Here is a 21,313-nt window from a genome sequence, read left to right as displayed (position 1 = left end):
AAATTGAGACAAATTGCATAACTAAGTAAATTAATTACAAATTAATGTAAATGATCTAAAAATGAAAATCCGTGGCGCCTGTTCAATTTAATTCAGACTCCGGATACATCGTTTCTTGAGCAAACTCCGGTAGAAATCAGGGCCAAGAATTTGAGAAATTGCAGTAACCCTAATGACTTTATCTAATATCGCGCGTAAATATTCTCGGAATTTTGAAAAATTCGGTAGGTGAAATTGTAACTGACTGCACATTTTTTCTGACTGCAAGGTGCTAAAAGCATGTCAGGCGATAATTGGACCGTAGATCAAACCTCCGAAAACGATAACATTTGCGAAAAAACTGGTGATGTTTTCACATCTTCGAGCCTTATCACCGTCCAGATCTGACACGCCTTGCCCACCTGGTGAAAATCAGACAATCCTCGTCGGTACGTCCGATGCATACGAATTAGAGTTTCCCGGAAAACGTCGTATAAAATCTCGAATGTGGTGCGTGAGTGGGTGCGGTGACCATCAAGGTTGACGAGGTGCAATGTCATCGAGCGTCCCGTCGCTTTGGCCCAGTGCCAAACACTGCCGGGTTCAACATCTTCAGGAGCGTGGCGAGATTTGCACGCGGTGCCTTCGACCTATCTTTATCCTCTCGGAATCTTTAGGCCTCTTCCTCGTTCACGCAAACCGTTAAGTAGTACACTCGCATGATTAATTACTCTACTTAAGGCGCTTTTAATTTAATTAAGAACCACTAATTTTGATTGATCGCCTCGTAATGCAATTTTTCTTTCTGTCGTGATCGGGGTGTGGAACCACTTCTTCATAGTAAAATGCAATCAGATCGTTATCTCACCCTCATTTCTCGATATAAAATATCGGAGGCGGCCCACTGTGCATGCTGCAGATTACCATAGCGAACATTATAACAATTACATTGTAATTGAATGGTGCTAAACAGATTAGAATTACATATTTATTACACATAATAACCGACTGCCAGTGGTTCTTTTGTATGCATAATATGCTAATAATACTGCAAGGTGATATTTATGAGAATTACGATTTTTTCTCTTCACTTATTGAAATATTATTGTAAGCATCTGACGTGAGCGCTCAACCAACAAACTGAAATATTTTAGGAGATAGTTTAACTTACGGCAAGTTCAAAAATGCGGAAAATTGTTTTTGACTGGGACCACACGCCACTGATCATTATAACACTCATGGTAATAATTTGTTCACCCAGTTTCGCCACACTTTATTATTTTAAGGAATTCAGATTTGCCATTTATATAACATTTATTGTTCTTTTTTCTTGGCATTAGTTTAATTTCACAGTTATTTACCTGAACGTTATATAAATATTATTACGGTTATGGGAAATATCCTTGCTCTTTGCTGAAGAATCCTTCAAGAGTTAACCTAAAGAACCAATGAAAAGTCAATACCTGAATTCAATAGAGCAGTAATAGGTTATGTCCTCTAAAACAGTTTTTATTTCACATTGATACAAATGGCGCAATTGCTTTTATATTAAAAATCTAAAATAATCAAGTCTACTTTATCATAAATTCTTCCCGTTACAGAACCCCTTCGGTGGTAAAATTCTCTTATTATTCTTCGTTTAATTAAATACTCTATGAAAACACAAACAACGCAAAAAGTGAGGTTAGATTTAAACGGCTGATCCGTAATCTGTAATCCGTGGTCGTGGTGCGTTCATAATCGACTCTTCAACGCCTACTTTGAGGACAAATTTAAATAAACACCCGATACTTTAACCTAATTTAAAAACTCTTTGATCCGAAAAAATTACCTACATGGACATGTATAATGCCATTATTAAACGGACTTGACCATTTTCTTGACACTGCTGTTTTTGAACGAATTATAGAAGAAAACTGATACTTTTTCTTTAACCCTAACAGACATTTGGATGAAAAGTAGATACCATCTTGGAACGCTTCACCTGTCGTGAATTTGAGCTCAGCTATCTAATTATCAGCCACCTGCCTATAACCCAAAATATCTTTGAATGATTCTGAATTACCTGTTGATGGCTAAAAAATATAATTTCACATGAGAAAAAAATAGTTTCACTTATTACAGGCCCAAATCGATGTTGTCAATGTATTGTTCATACTATGAGAAGAAATCTAACTTAAATATTTTACTTTACGGTTTTGAAAATTTGGAAATTGAATTATCTCTGGATACAATTTTCTATACGAGCTAATGAATACAAGAAATCAAGAACGTACATCCTTGATTTCGAGTCAAATTGATTCAACAGTGCGTTCGTTAAGTCGGAGAATTATTATATTCTTTCAAAACATTCCTTATTCGACTGTGATATTCTAGTTGTGTTAATTCTTACGCAACAACTCCAAAAAAGCACATAAACTAGATTTTAAAGCACCTCCAGGCTAATTTACGGTATGCGATTAATTCCCGATTCAGTTTACATCACCTAATTAATTATAATTAGAAGTAGCATTTTTAGCGCACTATTATGATCTAAGAAAATGAATATGGTACAATTGTTTACTCAGTTAAGGTGTTTGTGATACATATTTGTGACCAGTCAGTTTCTACCGAAAGATATTTACGATTTCAAATTCTTAACAGTTATAAATTAATTTATTCGTAATGTAAATGTCATGTAATTATAAGTACGTACACGAATTCTCATATTGGTGGTTCATATTCACTCCATAAATGTAATTCGGTCAAATAACAGCAATTAGAAAAATGTGGCACAGTGTTATATGTCAAAATTTAATAAAGTCGAACAGTATCATTGGTTGAATTTAATTAAAAAATATCTACGCGAATGTTGTAAAATAAACCGAAATTCTGATGTAAGATATTTGTTTGTGGATTTATAAAAGCTTGTCCTTAGAAAAATATAGGGTTCCATGCAGACTTTATTCAATAAATCTAATACAGTTTTTAATTTGTTGTTTCAATTATGGATTTGAAGGATGTCTACCTAGTCTCTTAAATTGAAATTGTCAGGCTGAGGGTCTTTTGGTTTAAATAATAAATTTGTTACTTTCTCTCAGTAAGTTCTGATTGAAAGATTTTCTCGTTTTGAAAATACATTAGTGTTGTAACAGAGTTCATTAATTTTCACAATCACCAATTCAATTGTTGAAACAACGAATTATTCCTGAAATGATGAGAACTCCACTCAACTTTTCCTGAATGGGAAGGAATCAATTATCTTGACAACTCACCAAGATTCATCGAGTCTGAAATTTCTGAATGGAGTGATTTCTACAGTTGGCAGTTTAATTACACAAGACTTACGTAATCTATCGATTAAAAATACTTCCTCTCTTTTCTGGGTTCGCACAATTTTATCGGAGATTTATTGTTTACCTTTCGTACAGGAATTTGAATTTCATAGTTAATTTCACATTCAAAACAGCGACGGGGTAGTAATTTCCATGTTATTCAATTTGTTAAGAAATTACTTCACTTTCTTTAGCAAATTGGAATTAGTTTTACGCTACTTAACTATAATGGTGTGGTAGTCTAAGTCATTAAATCATTAATGCCACAGCCAATACCATTATCTTTAGCTTGCAATATATTTTTACCATTGCAAAGAACGTGCGAATCGTATAGCTTAGGTGTATTATGACATTTCTAACAAGATTAAAGTGTCATTTCCTCGTTTCGAACAATACCCTTGATACTCCTATTTTATACGTTTTATGAACCTGACATTTTTGCGGAAGTTAATGGTTTTTATTGTTCTTTCGAATGCCAGTGGTTACCTTGTGCTTTCCCTTTTATACCATCAAGAATTACTCTCCAATATCAAAACTTTACCAATGCTCTGAAAATTTTCTTATCAACAGTTTAACAGAAATAAATTTTGCTCACACAACAATCTATTTTTATGACAAACTAACTGCAATACATATTTGTCCGTTCCATTGATTAGATTAAAAATGTGGTATTGCGTTATGAAACAATATTTGTAGTTCTGTAACGGTACTTAGAAAAACATTATTTTTATCATTACTGTGTGCATTTCTTAAAAAACTAACCCGGTTTATTGTATTTTTTTCATAATTTACATCATGGAACATAAAAGATTTAACGGTTAAAATCGCAATCTTACATTTTTCTGTCCATGTTGTAAAAATGATGATAGACCTTTTAATGCGAATTGTTTGCCCATCAACGTTGTTAATTTCTTTGCAATCACTTTTCAGTCGGTAATATCCTCCTGTCAAGACTTCGCTTCCTCGACGCTGAAAAAGCTTTGGCTCTAGGCGTTCCATTATGACTGTATTTCTACAAATAACTAATATCTACTTAATTTCTCACATCCTACAACGTGTTATAACATTCAAATCAAAAACAATGACAACTGCAAATTTGTAATTTAAAATGATACCTAATGCCTCACGTTAGATCTATTAATATTAATTCTAACCGCAGGATTAATCTAAATATACATAATATTGCTTTATTTGCCCTACGGACTTTCGGATTCCTGATTACAGTTTCATCTAAAATAAAAATAACAATTTGTCTTTTTATCCCTCACCCCTTTCTTTTTCCATTCTGTTCGTCGTGTTCCATATCTTTTTCATCCATCCTATCTCCCTTCCATCTTCATTCAGTATTTCTCCCCCTTCCTTTATCTCCTTCTCTTTCATTTCCCTACATCCATTCCACGTGTGCTCAATTGTCTCCGTCGCTCATAGCACCTTCTGCACCTTCTTTCCTCTCCTTCCGTCCATTACCTGTTTTCTCTCTCCTCATTCCCACATCTAAATCTCGCCATCATTTTTCTCTCCTTTGCACTCTCTCTCCACAGATACTCCGGAATTTCCTCTGTCATACACCTCTCATACTCCCTGTTGTGTGTGGATTCTTTGGTTCTCTCCCTTCTTTCTTGCTTGTCTGTGTCTTTGTCCCTTTCACTCAGCTCTACATTCATCCATCTTCCTTTTGCTCTCAAACTTTCCACTTCTTCACTGGCATACCCGTTCCTCTGGCAGTCCTCCTCCCTGTCTCCTTCTTCTCCTTGTACTTTTCTTTTCTCTCCAGCATTCCGTCAGTATCCTGCACTCTTCCCTTCCATTCATTTTGTCTTCAAACTTTGTCTCTCTCTTTCCCGCTTTTACTCTCAGCCTGTTCCTCTTACACTCCTCCCTCACTATGTAACCTGGACACCTGGAGTTTTTCTATCCACTTCTAGCACCCCTCTCAAATATTTTTCTTGCACTTTCTCTACTTCTTCTTGTTCCTTTTCCTTCCATTCTCAGATCTCTGCCCCGTACTCTCTATCATGCTCTCAAACATCATCATTCTCCTACATAAAGGAAGTATTTTTGACAATTGTTATTTGTCCGTCAGTATTTTGTAGGTCTGAGATAATAAATGATGAATCGAACCGGTACATTTAAGCAACCTCAAAACTTATTCAACTAGTCAATGTGTAACCTCTTTTGAAGTGAAGCAAAAGTGAAATTAACAATTTTATAATAATTTAATAATCAACGTTAAGAACTTACATAAACGAGACAGACTTCACTCACGCTTAAATCTCTTTTTAGAACTATAATGGCGAAAGAATGGTTAGACAATTTCCTAAAACACGATAATTCCACGTTAGATTACCAAAACCAACGTGCGAATACCATTATCAGAACCAACTCACTCTATTTCGTTCGCTAGATCGGTATCATTGCTAAATAGAGTTGGTGAGTTCCTTTTAAAAAAAATTAGCATTGATTAATTGCTTTTCATAATTGAAATTTGACTATTTTGTACGTTTCAAACAACCGCAGCGTACACTTTCTCCGTGATACATAATTGCCGCCGCTCATTCATCCTGATTTTTGCGCGGGTCGTCCTTTGAGCCGCATATTTACGGCAAAGGAGTTATTTTGTCGCGCGAAATGGCATCGACCACGTAGACTCGCAGGCAAGGTGTGTTGGTAATTTGTAAGTGCAATGAATTACACAATATTTATTTAGAAATGCAAGGAGAGAAGATATTCGAACGTATAACAGCACCTTATAAATTTTAATGCGAACAGCGGCTCGAGGTGGGATGAGGCAGAAATCCTTGCGATTTATCAAAAGTCGCCATAAAATCGCCGATACGAAGAAATTTATGGGCCAGGCTGGCCCATTAGCAGTCCCGGGGCACGCGTTGGGACGAGGGCACCGCTAGGTAATGAAAAGTTGATTAACAAAACAAACTGACAAGAGTCATGCACGGTGTACAGTTGGGCGAAGGGTTCCCCACGGTTTAAAATTCCCTGGCCATTTCCACGGTGGAGTCTCGACGTCTCGGCCCGCAACACCATCAGACGCACGTAGGTCTACGTGTGTTCCACAAAAACGAATCTCATACGTCGAGACATGATCTAGGCTGTACAAACGTGCCGCTAAAGGCGATGCACGCGAGGGAAATTTTAATTAACGCAAATACTAACGGGATAATGGAGCGGAGATTGATGGCATCTACGGACAAAGGAGGGTTGTCTGGTAACGAGGGCGGCGGAACGAACTGCTCCGCCAATCATCAAATTTTATCCTGCTCGAATGACTCGTCAAATTGTTCTGTTCTACTTCAGATCCTTGACCAAATCTCTTCAGACGTGTTAATGACAAATTAGGAGAACGAGTGACGTAAGTCGGTTGGTTTTTGTTTGAGCTTCACTGGCGCCTGAAGATTTCGTGGTAAAGAATATGTTCTGATGGTGCTGACTAGATACAGATGAGTGATGGAACGAACATTTCGAGGTCATACCAAATGTTCGGTAGATTTATACGATGCTGATCCAGAATTTTCTCTTAAATGCACATTCGTGGTCGTAAAATTCTCGTAAGCGGACGACCTGCAGACTCATAAAAAATTGATATGGATTGGACGCCAGATAAAAGTCTCAATTTCTAACTTTCCTACGATGGTAAAATTAATTAACAGATTTCAATTCAGCAGGAACAGTTTTTGTAATATGTATTGTAAAATTTTTACAATGAAGTGCAAATAACGTAAAGAATTTGTTTCAGATAATTTAATCGTTTCAAATATATTTTATGTAATTTTAGCAGAAAACTTATAGTTAAATGCAATGAGCGTTCAAAAAAAAGTTATTAAATAAGCATGTATTTCGTTCAGATAACATAACATAACCTAACTTTGGTCTTCATTTTATTGTAAATTAAATCATTAATTTAAAGTAAAAAACAATCATAAGAAAATCAGGGAACTGTCGTTGGTTGGTCTTTAAAACTACACTGTTTGTTCGTTGAATGTAGTTTGACAGCCGATGAAGCTACCCCAACGATAACAAAAGCAAGCCCCAGGCCACTTGATCACAAGTCTTTTTGAACATTTTTTGTTCTGAACTCACAACTGTTTCGAAATTGAATTGAAAATTTAATTAAAAGTGTAAAGTTAAAATGAAAAAGTATTTTACGACGTGAAATTACCCATGAAGAGGTGATGATGGTCGTCCTGAACTTTTTTTGATGTAAATTGGCATAAGCTAATTGAAAAGAAATATTCAGCCAGTCTGTAGTCGTTTAAACTGTTCACGGAATCTTCTTTATCAACATAAAGACTTTATAATCGTTTTGAGGTATTTTAAACTTGATTAAAATTAAATCAGTGCTTTCATATTTTAGAGTAACCCTCCGTGACAGTTTTAATTTCGAAAGTCCTGGAATAATCCGCTGATTGCTTTCTGCTGGCGTCATATATTTCCCTAAAATATTTCCCAAAGATAGTATGATAAGGGTTGATACGTTTAATTACGTAAAAGCCAAGTGGGGAAACTTAGGGGTCGTGACCTCCATTACTATGCAAAGACCGTTAAATATACATACACTTTGACCCTTTGTCCTTTCTTTCTCTATTACCGCATAGGCGGTAGCCATTTAGTAGTTTAATAATGCAGTGTTCTTTTTTTGTAGGAAAAAAAGAGTGTGTGCTTAAGACCGCACGACAGGAGTGAAAACTTCTATGACGTTCGTTTCATTTTAAGTAATATACTAGATAAAAATTATCGGACCATTCGATTTTCGCTTTTGGTTTCATAAAAGGTAGATTCGTCATAATCATAAAGGTAATTTTTCCAAATCAAGCGAAGTGTCGCTTTCGTTGTTTTCCGGCCTGATGATTTGAGCGTGACGATTTTAGCGTGTCGCATAGGCATAGTTAAGCCTGACGATTTGAATGTGTCGATTTTAGCTCGTCGCATGAAACTAATTCACTGCCCGTGTTGTGCGCCTAAAAAAGTTTTCCCTTCAAAAATATATTATCCATATTCAAAACTTCATAAAGCCATCGTAGGATACGAATTTTAGCAACAATTTAGTTTTTTACGGTTTTTTTTTTTACAATATTGAGCCGTAAATTTTGAAGAAACTTAAAAACCTCTGAGCTTATAATACACAAAGGGTTACTGGTTTAATTAGGTTAAAGCCAAATTAGCAAAGTTGGAGGGTTGAGGCTTCCATTCTCTCTACAAGATTATTAAACTCCCATACATTTCACCCCTTCCCATATGTCAACACGCATATTTTAGCAAGATATTAAATATTTGGTAAAGAAGCAAAGCTTATTGACGACACCAATCCTTATACTTCACTTAATTAAAATCCAACGGTGTAACCATATTTGTTTTTCTTTTATCTTCACTGACAACGCTAAAAGTTGTTCTTAAGAGAGTATATTCTTGAAGTGGTGATGTTAATTCTGTCATCAATACTGACGGCTTAAACATTTTGAGGTCAAGTACAACATGATAGTAGTTTGCAGACCTTTCTCATATTTTCCCTCGTCATTTCAAAAATGTTTTCAACATAGGTTGAAAGAACCTATTGACTAGACGAGACATATTTTGCAATAGCTTAGGTTCTTAAGCAGTTCTTTCAAAATTGAACAGCTTCTACAAATCGTACAGTAATCTGTTGGAACATCGTCACTACCCTTATATTTGCCAAAAGCCCTTCAGAGCCCCTAAATCTCTACTGATTGCGAATGGTGCGATAGGGGTTAGTTCAGTTAAACAAAACGAAATAAGCAAACCAATCCTCAGCTGCCCTCTTCATTCCCCTTTTACGTACGTTGCTTTTCTTCTTCTATTTTTTTTTCAATCTGCTCATGTTTGAAAATATTGCAAATCCAAATATTACTCTTGCCACTCACTTTACGCCTGACTTTTATTTTTTCTGGAACTCTCCCAAACACTCATTCACTCCATAAATTCTTGTTTCGTGTGACTTTATTGACGTTGCACGCCACTTGAATAAAATTGATATTCCTCCTCACGTGACTTGACGTGAGTGCCGTGATAAATATATTGATAAGAAATTCAAACAGTTTTTCAAATGTCGCACCGCATTTTTGCTTCCTTCGACGAATAACTTTACCAAACTCGTTAACATTTACATGAACAACACGATCCGCTACTGTGAGTGACAAATTTGCAAGTTGCAGCTTCAGTGCACTTCGTATCATTCAGAATTACGAATTTTGTTTTACATCTTTTGTAATTTACTTAATTGGAAAAAGTAACATGAAAGAGTCGGCAACGGATTGAGAAAGAACGTCTCAGACATCTGCTGAAAACGAACTCAAAGACTCTTATTATCATAAAAGGAAAAGTGCTGTCAGACACAATTTGACATACAAGTCTGGAGTCTTGTCTTATTTGAATTTTACAAAAGTGTAGCGGTAGCGGAGTGTAAAATATGCATCGTGCACTTTGAGAAAGACTATTCTTCTTTATGACGAGATGTACAGTTGCTTTCACGATAAATTACACCACTGGGGGCTACCAAGAACACAGTAGGCTTGGTGTTATTGAGGCTTGAATGTATGCAAGCGCAGTTGTAAATTAAGTTATTCAAAACTACTCAAAATCTTGTCCCAAACAAAGTGCAAAGTTCTTTGAGTCGGTAGAAAATTGTCAATTTTTCAAAACAGAAACTGTTTTAAAAAATTGTTTGAAAAAAATTACGACAGCTTTCTCTGTTATTGTGTACGATTTAATGCTTGATCATTATTTATAATTATGAAAAATACATCACTCCTATCTGCTAACAACATAAATAACCAACAGAAAATTTCTTTTTGTTGTTTGGGTGTGAACACGTCTTTATCTGGCGTGATACATTACCCACCTACGGTTTACCCTTCGGTGTAAACTGCAACTTCCGTTAAATTTTTTGGATACTGATCTAAGAAGGTCATCCACAACCCACATTCCTGATTTTATCGATTTACTTTAAAAATGCGTGCTAAATTGATGCAGAGAGATTTATCGGTACAAATCGAACGTCAATGATAGAAAAAAAATCTATTCGCACTTATCTCAAAGCTATAGGATACAATAGGACCTAATTGTAATTAGCGCAGCACTTGAAAACTCAATTGGTAGTAGTTTCTCATTTGTATAATTAACCGTCGATTGTGCTACTGCTACTGTTACTAAACTAATTGTTGGAAAAACAAGAAGACAAAAGTCCGAATGATACTTCCTGAACATTCGCCGTCTTCGTCATCAAATTCCAAGTGTAGAAAAAAAAATGGAAATCCTTGGAGCTTGTCAACTGTATCAGCATTGCGAGACACAAATTATATTGACTTTAACACACTTCACTCAATCACCTTGAACGGGAAAGGATGAAGTCGCGATTCTTTATTGAATCCTACTCTACGATGCTCTAGCCTCTAGGTGCAGCTTTTTCCAGGGCATAAATGTTAAACAGTCGCATTTATGCAATGCCCAAATGCCAACAATTCCCATTGTGCAGCCGATTGCATTAATTACCGTCGATTCCGTTTCGTCCCTTGACGGATGTTCTTGTTGACAAGAAATTTGATTTTAATCCACCGTCATGAGTTTGCACAAGTTTCCATGAGGAAAGCGGTCACGATCCGACAATTTAATTCGAGTATGTGTAACTGTTCTATAAATTTAGACAATGTACCGCAGTATATCCGATGGAAATGTCAGAAGAAATCACGAAATTACCCTAAGAATGTTTCTGTGAAATTGCTTCCAATGGTATTACATTAACGATATCTGTATTATTATGCGGTGAAAGTTTAAATTGTTTCGTTGTATGATAACATTTTTTCGTCTGGTTCAATGTGTAATTCAGAACGCCCAACATTGAGAAATTAAAATACATCAATCCACAAAAGGCTTCCGAGTTGAATTGTGCGGTAACGTGTTTCCATGAAAGTTTCAATTAATTTTTTAAGTACACCTTTGAAAAACGACATTACATTTCTTCTGTTTCATTTGTTTTCCGTGTTCGTTTTAGTCTTCATCAAATTAATAAAATAGAATTGCATTCCTGTTTTACCACAAATAATTGAATGGTATTATTCCACCAATCTAAAATTTCCAAATAAGAACAAATTAAATGTTATTTTTCTTAGAGCAGTTACATATTTCTTTTACATATATGAATCAGAATTAATTATTTTCTAGGAAGTGCATCTATTGGAAATTTTCAGTTGTTATACAACATGTAGAGTAGAGAATTTACATTAATTCGTAACATTTAATTAATTAATCGACCTTGGTGATAGTTAGTCATGAAAACCCTGATTCATCAGAAATATAACTAGTTAACTTACTTCAAAAACTCAAAATTTCTGAATTAAGTAAGAAGCAGAAAATATCAAAAATATTCTCATTAAGTATTGAATAAATAAAGATGTTACGTTCAGTCACATATAGCAAGATCCACGTTCTGTAAAATTTATGAAAATGCAATGCTTTGTGTTGTTTGTTATATAATATGAATTGTCATGAGTTTACAGTATGTGTTTGTAGAAACTTAATTTCGTAATAATATGTATTTATTATTGTTATTACCACAATTATTAAAAAATTCCATGCTGATGTACCCATATTTGTTGCTATGCTATTGTATGTAAAGTGCTTAATTGGAAATAGAAGAATTAGAATGTTTCAAGAAAAATTAAAACAGAATGCTACAATTTGAACCAGTTCAAAATAATCGGAAAAAAGTAGCTATTATTATGCAACTCAATAAGCCATAGTTTATGTACAACATGTTAGAACAATAGTGGTAAACATAGAAAGAATAAGATAAATAAAAAGAAAGATTTTAAATAAGAGAAAGAAAACTGTCAAGGACTGGTTTTTATTTTTTTAAAGTGACAGTATCAAGAGGAAAAAAAAGATAAGAGAAACAAAAATAATATGCAAAATGAAAATAAAAACATCAATATTATGTTTTAGTTTTTTTTATTACGAGGGGTAATACATTTACATTTTCATATATGTAAAATGCGAAAAAATAGTATTCGCAAGGCGTTAGAAAGGTTTTACTGAACTTGTTGCAAAATATATTATTACATACTCGTTTTCAAATTAATCTGTTTAGCAATTCCTAAAATAAAATTTAATGTTAACTCATTATTTTGGGAAGTAAAGATGTTTAGCAATAAAAGTAAAAACAAAGATAGATATGTCGTAAAGTAATATAAACAAATTGAAAGATAAAAGGAAAAAAATTAAATCGTAGTACAGAATAGAAAGAAAAAGTGGAAGAATGAATAAAACGAAAATGTATTTTGTTCTAATAATGTCAGAATTGTAAGTTGACAAAAGTATGGAAAGTAGAAGGGAATAGGTGAAGATGGAAGGAAAAGGAGTATGTGTGATCCAATAAAGAAAATATGTATAAAGAAGGAACTGGTAACAGAGAAAAGGGTAAAAGGAACTATCTAAATAGCTCCAAAGAGAAATAAGAAACCTGTAGTTTATTTTGTTTTACTTTTAGAACTACATATTAGTATCAGATGAAAATCAGCAGCAGGTTATTTAAAGACCGTATCATTGCGGATAGGAACAATTAATTAGTTTAAACATCAGTATGTAGGTCTAGAAATGTAAATGAATCGAATTTTGTTTTTGTTGGTTTTTAAATTTGTTTAATTGCTAACAATTACTGCGGATTCCTAGACTATTTTAGAACGTATCTGATCGCAAATTATTTAGAAAACTAGTTTCAAGCTATTATGTTAATTTAATTTGTTTATAATAAATTTGGCGTGAAGGCCCCCTATCGTTCCCCATTTAGCACTTTTTGTAAATTTTTCACATCGCCTCTATTGAGTAATAGTTACGTTATCTACCTCATTATACCAAAATTAATAATTGAGCTACTTCCAGCAACGTACTAAAAATGCGGAACTTTTCGAGTGAGCTTGTTATACATAATTTGAAACTACAACGACGATAAAATCAGTCAAACGGCTCCATCAATCTTCTCCGAATCTAGTTGTCATTGAAAAATGGCCCCTCTCAATTTTGATGTTTTCTTCTGAGGAATTTCTTGAGCGTGCATAGTGCAAACAACAACAGAAAGTATTACGATGAAAAATAGCCCGCGATCAATCTCCAAATTTACTTCTTTAATTATTCAATCATTCCGTTAACTTTCTCGCGATGTGGCGCCACAATCGCAAGTGGGTCATATTCTTCGAGTTCTTCCATAGGTATAGATAGGTGTCCGTAGCTTCGTACACCTGTCCAGGTAAATGGCTCGTGTTACTAACTCCGGTGCAGCTCACCTGTTGTGTTCAGTGTGTTCAGTGCTGCGCTACAAGAACTGTCAGTCGCGCGAAGAGCGCGGAACATTCGAATGAAAAAAATGTTCCGACTCAAATGGCCATAGCAAATCTTCAAGTTTAGATTTTTTTTTTTGAATAGTTCGTGCCTGAACAGTGCCGTGTGTCGTTTCTGTTGTGTCACAAATTCGCCAAAATGTGCAGCAAAGAGCAAATTACCGAAATCATGGATAAAATTCACATGGTATGTCGTCCAGATTTTTCTAGTAGTGACTCGACTTACAATGACCGAATTATCGATACCCGTCTAAACGATTAGTTTCACGGTCAAAGAACCAACCAATTTGAAGTGCAAACAGTCAAAATTACTAAACCAACGGATGCATCATCACAACACAAGATGATTTATTACGAAATAAATTAAGTAATATGTTGTTTTGTCCTAGAGTTTCCTCTTTTTTTGGAAGATCTAGATTTAAAGGGGACATTAAATATGTAAATTTCGCCAGTTTTTGACACACTTATGGTCCAAGTGCTTCGAGCTAGCAGTTGTGTCAAAATATGTTTTAATCGACCGACTGACTAGAAACGCGAATTTTTATTATTTTGTTTATTTATTTAAATGTGACGTAGTAAACGCCGTCATTAAAATGTAATTCCTATGCAAATAAAAATATTTTAATTAATAATGTTTAGTGGTGGAAAACTTTGAGATTTTTAATCTAATTAATGGGTCATTGTTGGTTGATTAAAATTCTTTTAAGTTTCCACCGTAAGATTTTGAATTAATCTTTGATGATAGTTATTCTTTTATTTATTGTCTAATAAATACTGTGTATTGTTTCGATTCATTGCCTTCTCAATACACTTGTGACAGGGAATTTCTACGTTTAACTAAGTATAAAGCAAATATGGCACGTTTTAAATCTATTTTATTTTGTTGCCACTCGGCTAATAAACAATATTTTATATTTTCATTATCGCTTCGAAAATTATGTAAAAGTAACAACAGTCCTTAGTAGAATACCTTGATAAGCGTGAAGGTAGTATCGTTTTGGGTGACGGCAATAACAAACAAAATATTACTATTGGTACTCGTACTAAAGGTCTCAGATTAATTTTAAGAAATTTTTCAAAAATTGTGTTGATCGCGTTTTATAACAGAGTAAGAATACATCTTTTGTTTTTAATTACAAAAATGTTGAACAAAACATTTCTATTGATACCATATATGGTAAAATTCGTGGCATATTATTATGTTTTTGTTAGGATACGTTAACCTTGACATTTGAGGATCTTTTGGAATTCCACAAGCTTCTCGTCACCTGAACAGAACACTCTAAAAATACATCTATGCAAATATGTATTACATTTTTGCACCAATATTGTTTAGTAAATAAAAATAACCAGATCTCAACATTCAAAAATTCAATAGATTTAAATTTTAAATTAAAGTTGTAAATCCCGCCTTTATCATAAACTGGAAAAATCAGCTTTTCTTCAATGCTCTTTTCTGTAAACAAAATGTATTATGAAGCTTTATTTGAAATAAAAGAATTTGAAAAGTGGAAAAAATTATGAAAACATTGTTAAACACTGTTCAAAAATCAAAAAACCATTTTGGTGCAAATAACACACATTTTTCATGACATTTCCTATTACTTATCACAGTGACAGATAAGTTATTTCCACCAGAATGGTTTTTTGAACAGAGTTTAGCTGTACCGGATGTTCATTTAAATTTCCTGTCAAAGCTGACGTTCAAGATCAATTGTGATCATAGATCAGTTATTTAAATCTAACCTCACTTTTTGCGTTTAATCTGCAGACTGACGAGTGTGCGTTCACAATCGACTCTTCAACAACTTTGACTGGAAATTTAAATGAACACCCGATACTACGAACCACCAATTTACTATTTTTTTGTAAAATTTTACATAAGTAACTGTTTTAAATTTGCAACATTTTCAGCATTTTGTAATTTTGTTTTTTGATGTTTTCCATAAAACATCATTACGGACTCTTCTTCTTACACGAGATGTTTTTAATTATAAAATACAACAACTCTTCGTTCAGTCAACATTAAATTTTTCTATTTTAGTACTTCTTTTAAATGGTATTATTGTCAAATGACGTAACAGTATCAACCTGAATAGCTATATGTAGCTGTGACTTTTATGGATGCTTCGACATATGGTCAGACAACTAAAAGCAATTAGCCACCCATTTAAAACAATTTAATTGCTCATTATTTATGCAAACTTAATGCCCCATCTAAAAATTCTGTGCATCCACTACCGCACAAGTCGAGAAAGTACTTCTGGAGTTTTGCAATCACGCCACATGATAGATTAGCAATTATGCAATTATTTGTATCCGTTCTAGAACCACATGTACGTGGAATCCAACAAACTGCACACAGTTGAAAACGCATATTATCACGCAAAAGTAGATTCACTACTATTCAACAATGTTTACTAGATTCACTTTCCTACAACTCTTTACAAATGCATAACTGTACTGATCGTTAAAATTGTAGCAATTATCTACAATAACGAGGTTTTTATTCAAGCGGTGCATTCCAGATCTTCTGCACGTGCCCTTCACTTGCAACACCACTTAATAAAGGAAGCGTCACCTTAAGCAAACTTTCAAAATTTTAATGTCTAGGTGTGAAGGTTGCTCGTGCATCTTTGATACTCTGAAGATCTGGTACAAGTATAGCAAAAAATCTCTGATTTTTGTACTAGGTACTCATTTTGCGCAATTTGTAGTTGAATAGAAATTATTTTGCTAATTCTGGAGTGAAATGCCTACGAGAATGTTCAATTTTACAGTGGCTGTCAATTTACGAGTATAACTGCTCTGCGGAAAGACATGACGGCTAATAATTTTGTTGTCAAATTGCATTTAATAAATTAAGATGCCAACGTACCGCCTCGGGTAGTCACAACTACCTATTAAAACGTTATTGTTTAATAAATCTGCATAATTTTGCAATTTTATAAGAGAAGAATGCAAAATAAAGAAATGGTTGAATCAGCCCAAACAAGCTCACCTGGATACCTATTTCATGTTGCTAAGAAAAATAATCAGTACCTTCTACTAATTCAATTGTAATGTAATACCATTACTGGAGATTACCGAAGCCTTGTAAAACTATTAAATCTCTGAAATATTACGATCATATACAATGTTGTGATCATTGAAAAACAGGCAATTTAGCGTCACAAACGAGAACACTCATACATACTTTGATTGAAATTACAAAGTCGATTACGAATCGATTTGAAATTAATTGGTTGCAGAGAGCGAAGTGCTGAAACGACGACGCTGAAACATCTGAAAAATTCAACGACGTCCTTGCAGATTTATAACGATGCAATCGATTCGACAGGAAGCGCTAAAAAGAAGACTTCCAATTTCCACAAGATAATGAGAGGTGCTTGCGCATAATTTTCCAATAAAAACTCGCGCAACGAATTAACTTCAATTACGATAAGTATTGGTATCTGAATATGCCAAAGCACAAGGAAGTGATATCGCTCGAGCTGATAACAAAACAGTTACGAAGGCTGAATGAAAAAGCGTGAAAAATGTCGTTAGAGCAGCCACGTGAGCAACGAGCAAAAAGTCTTGATTAAAATGCATGTTCATGTACAGTTATCACGTGTTACTGCTGCATCACCGTCAAGGAAAACATGTCATTAAGGATTATTAGACACTTATAATTAGTAAAGCACGCTGGAACAGTTTCAGACTGAAACATGAAAATCGAGATTATAAAAGTAAGAGGTACTCATTTTGTAGCAGAATGTTTTTGTCTTTTTAGTATAAAAAATTTTCGGCTGACAATTGTAACCACTTCTGCTTGTATAATTGCTAATAGAAGTCTTTCTTTTGATCTTTGGATTCAAATCTTTTATCTGAAAAAAGGGTCAATGTGCTTTTACCATTTTTCTGTTACATATCCTTTTCGTCCTTGTGCATCGTTACTCAAATAATGAACCAACTGAGCGTACTAGTGATGTCGCAGAAAGACAAAAAAAAAGTGTACTCAGATTTCGTAGACGTATCTTTCGATTTTTTTTTGTACAAGAAATTGCCAGCAGACAATTTCAACTACTCGTACTTCTGCTTGCAGAAATTTCTAATGAAAGTCTTTCTGCTGATCTCTTCGGACTGAATCCATTCATCTAAAAATTTATGACATTGTCATTCTTAATTTCAAGTTATAGAAATATGATTGTTGTCTTTAAACAGGGTAATTGTGGTTTTGAAATTTATTTTTTACATGTCCTTTTCGTCATTTTCCATTGTTCCTCAAATAATGAACCCACTGAATGTATTGAGGATGTTGCAGAGAGCCATAAAATAAAGAAAAAATGATTGTGCTACTTTGTCGAAGACGTGAAGGTTGCACTTCCTGCAACCTTTGGAATGACACGGTTTAGGTTGTTTGAGAAAATTTTCCCTTGTTGATAATTTGAAAATTTGTTCCTTGTTCAAATGAATAAATGAATATGTATGTTGTGCATGCATTTTCGAGGTGTTTTATAGCTTTATCCCAAATAGGAATCCGGGTTAACGACGATTCGAAATGCAAATTGAAAAGCTCCATAACTCCAGCGAACTGCATAGCGTTAATAATAATTCTTATAATTGTCGATACGTGGCCACGTGACTTTATTATTCAGCAATGCAGTTGTATCACGCGTGATAAAGACAAATGTCGCCTTTCATTGTGTGCATGCGAAATTTTGCCCCCGAGTAAAAGTTGTTTACTTAAATCGTTTACAAAATGCACCGTTAATTGAATCATTAAGAGTGTATAATGATCGTACCTGAAGCGCGTCTCAAGCTCGTCAAGTCTTGTTAATTTCGCGTCGTTTTTATCCCATACTTGTATCTCCTTATATGAATGAAATGAGTACCGATGAGTATTAAAAATCGAATCTTGTCTCTCAAGCACTTGGCCTTATTTCTAAAAGTATAAAACACTGCGTAACTGTCCCACATGCATCCGTTTATAGGATTTCGATTGGATTTGTTGCGCCTGAACGAGTTGAAAAATGAACAACGGAAGAGTTTCAAGATTCACACGTGTTGGCCTGATTCTTGACCTGGTCACCGGAATTTTTAATATTTCACAACTTATTCAGTAGGAAACTGCTGATAAATTGACGCTTTTTACTATATTTGGATAAGTCGTATTTTATCATTAACTCGACTATTACCGTAAAGTCGTCACTTACGGCGGTTTGTAAAAATTTCTGTAATTTATCACTATTGGGCTACACCTTACAGGAAACGACCGGAGCGTTCTACTTTACCTGGAAAAAACAAAAATCCAAAGCTCTCTATTTACATAAAATCGACTCTGAAAATGTAACTTGTTGAGCTTTTGCAGAAGACCTCCGTCTGTTCAGCTTTTAGGAAGAGCATTACTGTTATTTACATTTTTATTTGATCACGAAAGCTGCTTACTCCTCGGCAAGCTTTAATGCCTTTACTGTTTATTCCCTCCTTTGTGGAATCTTTCAACACGTGAAACACGAATGCCAACGAGATAATAAATTAACTAACATTTTGCAATATAAAAAATAATCTCCTAGATTCCATGCTATAAATCATAATTATTTATTTTATTTAGTTTAGCTCAACGAAATCCACCAGCTGTTATTACCAACAAAATTCTAAATTATATTTTTAAGGAGAAGATACTTTTCATGTCAAGGTGGGATAGATCTCAATGTCCAAATACCTTCAGCTCATCTCCCTTCACGCGCTGCCTTCAGACATTCTGGTGTTGAGTGATTGTATTTTCCATTTATTTTAGAGAAATTTAATTGTTTAGGATCCCAAGCACTAATCTAATTCATACAACTCCTTTGAATTTTAAAGATGTGTACAGGGTGTAATTGAAAGTTGTACAGATATTTTAACCACGAGCTACTGGCTTTATGTAGAACTCGGAAAAATATCTAAAAAATTCTGTCAAAAAATAAAATGACATTTATTTTTTGAGCTACATTTTTTTTTAAATTGGTTTTAGTCTTCTACCTTGTCAAACAACCTCGTAGGTAAAATTTCGGCACATTTTAAAAACACCCTGTATATCATATTTTATAAAACGTACACCAATGCGGTTTCCTTGTTTTAAAGCATATTTCCTATAGGTTACTTCGCATTGGCCTGCATTTTATAAAACATGATATACAGGGTGTATTTTTAAAATGTGCCGAAATTTTACCTACGAGGTTGTAGGACAATGTAGAAGACTAAAAGCAAAAAAAATTGTAGCTCAAAAAATAAATGTCATTTTATTTTTTGACATAGAATTTTTTAGATTTTTTTTCCGAGTTCTACATGAAGCCAGTAGGTCGTGGTTAAAGTATCTGTACACCTTTCAATAACACCCTGTATAAAGAAATATTTGTCCAACATTTGCAAAATTTCAACCTTGATGGGGCAGGTGCTAGAAGGTAATGCTTCATCTGTTTCTTTTGTGATGTTAGTAAAAATGGTTCAAGGATGAATCTCTTGGTAGAATTGTATCACAGGTGCTGGAAGGTAATGCTTCATCCATTTCTTTGTGATGTTAATAAAAATAGTCCAAGGATGAATCTGTTGGTAGGATTGTACCGTTGAGGCTGTCGGGAAAAGCCTTTGTTAAAAATGAGTGGGAAATTTAAAAATCCTTCGATCACGACACACCCCCAGGAAGGTAGTGCTTCTTGCACGTCAATAAATTAATAGGTTGACCGCGTTTTTTCATACACCTCCTGGCACGCCATTTACGTGGTGCTTTTGCAGCCTTTAAAGTGGGTAATTACCGGTAGATAGGAGCAGGTGTTGTTTGACACTTGAATTATTTAGCAACGTTTTCAACGAGATTTGCGATGCGAGAATGTGTTTTCAATTGCTGAACTGAACGCCCACAACCTATCTCGTTTTATGCTAGGATTTCTATCGATTACCATCTCGGCAATAAATTCAGAGGAAATCTGTAATAATCAGGTGGGACAGCTTTTGGAAAAAACGAGCCTTCACTTTGACCGTTCCATTGTGCGCCGCCAGAAGAATTGTCCATAAGTGAAGCGAATTAAATAAATTTGAATAATTTAAGCATATCCTAGATTCCTACATTTGGACTTTCCCGATGATGCGGCACAATTACACTTTCGCTAAGTCGATTAGATGCACTAATGTCTCGAGTGCGTTTTCTTGTCGTGTAGGGTGTATTTTAAGTTCCTAATGGCATTTTCCCTCATTTGCTTATTGTACTGCTTAGTAGGTTTCTGTGTTTGGCTCGGAGCACTTGGCGATAATGACATGCTTCGGATTGAAGAAAATAAAAAGAAGGGCGTGTTTTGCTTTTCAATTGACAACTTTGTTTACGTGATTTTTTTTAATTGTGTCACTGCAACTTTCTTTTCCTGTTTCAGGGGTTACCGAAGTGTTCACTCAAACTGCCTGCCTGGGAAAATATAACTAACGCCCTGCCTCGATTCCACATACCAGCCATGCCGGCCGTGCGATCAAAGCGCGGCTGGTGCGGCTGTCTTCAAGTAAGTACCACACATGTAAATGATACGTAACTGAGAGGTCTGTGCAACCTAGGCGCAATGTCTTGGTGACATCGCGCGCAGACAAAAATTATAAGATATATGTGTAACGGTGTTTGGCAGAGTCCTGAAGAAGTACAAGAAACTT

General features: G+C 34.6%; 1 protein-coding gene across 4 annotated transcripts in view; it reads left to right on the top strand.

The window, feature by feature from the left end:
- DAAM (disheveled-associated activator of morphogenesis-like protein) overlaps positions 1–21,313 on the top strand; it is a 57,903-nt gene that overhangs the window by 24,201 nt on the left and 12,389 nt on the right. For 3 of the 4 annotated variants that reach the window (XM_069050478.1, XM_069050477.1, XM_069050476.1), the window contains exon 2: positions 21,046–21,168. In XM_069050478.1, coding sequence (XP_068906579.1) covers positions 21,124–21,168 — 45 coding nt within the window. In that variant the 5' untranslated portion in view covers positions 21,046–21,123. Of the gene's footprint in view, positions 1–13,531; positions 13,842–21,045; positions 21,169–21,313 lie in introns of those variants that run through there. The other variant, XM_069050475.1, reaches the window with a different exon arrangement.

This window comes from Tenebrio molitor, chromosome 6 (assembly GCF_963966145.1).
Source record: "Tenebrio molitor chromosome 6, icTenMoli1.1, whole genome shotgun sequence".
NCBI lineage: Eukaryota > Metazoa > Arthropoda > Insecta > Coleoptera > Tenebrionidae > Tenebrio > Tenebrio molitor.
This window is presented reverse-complemented; position numbering and strand designations above follow the sequence as displayed.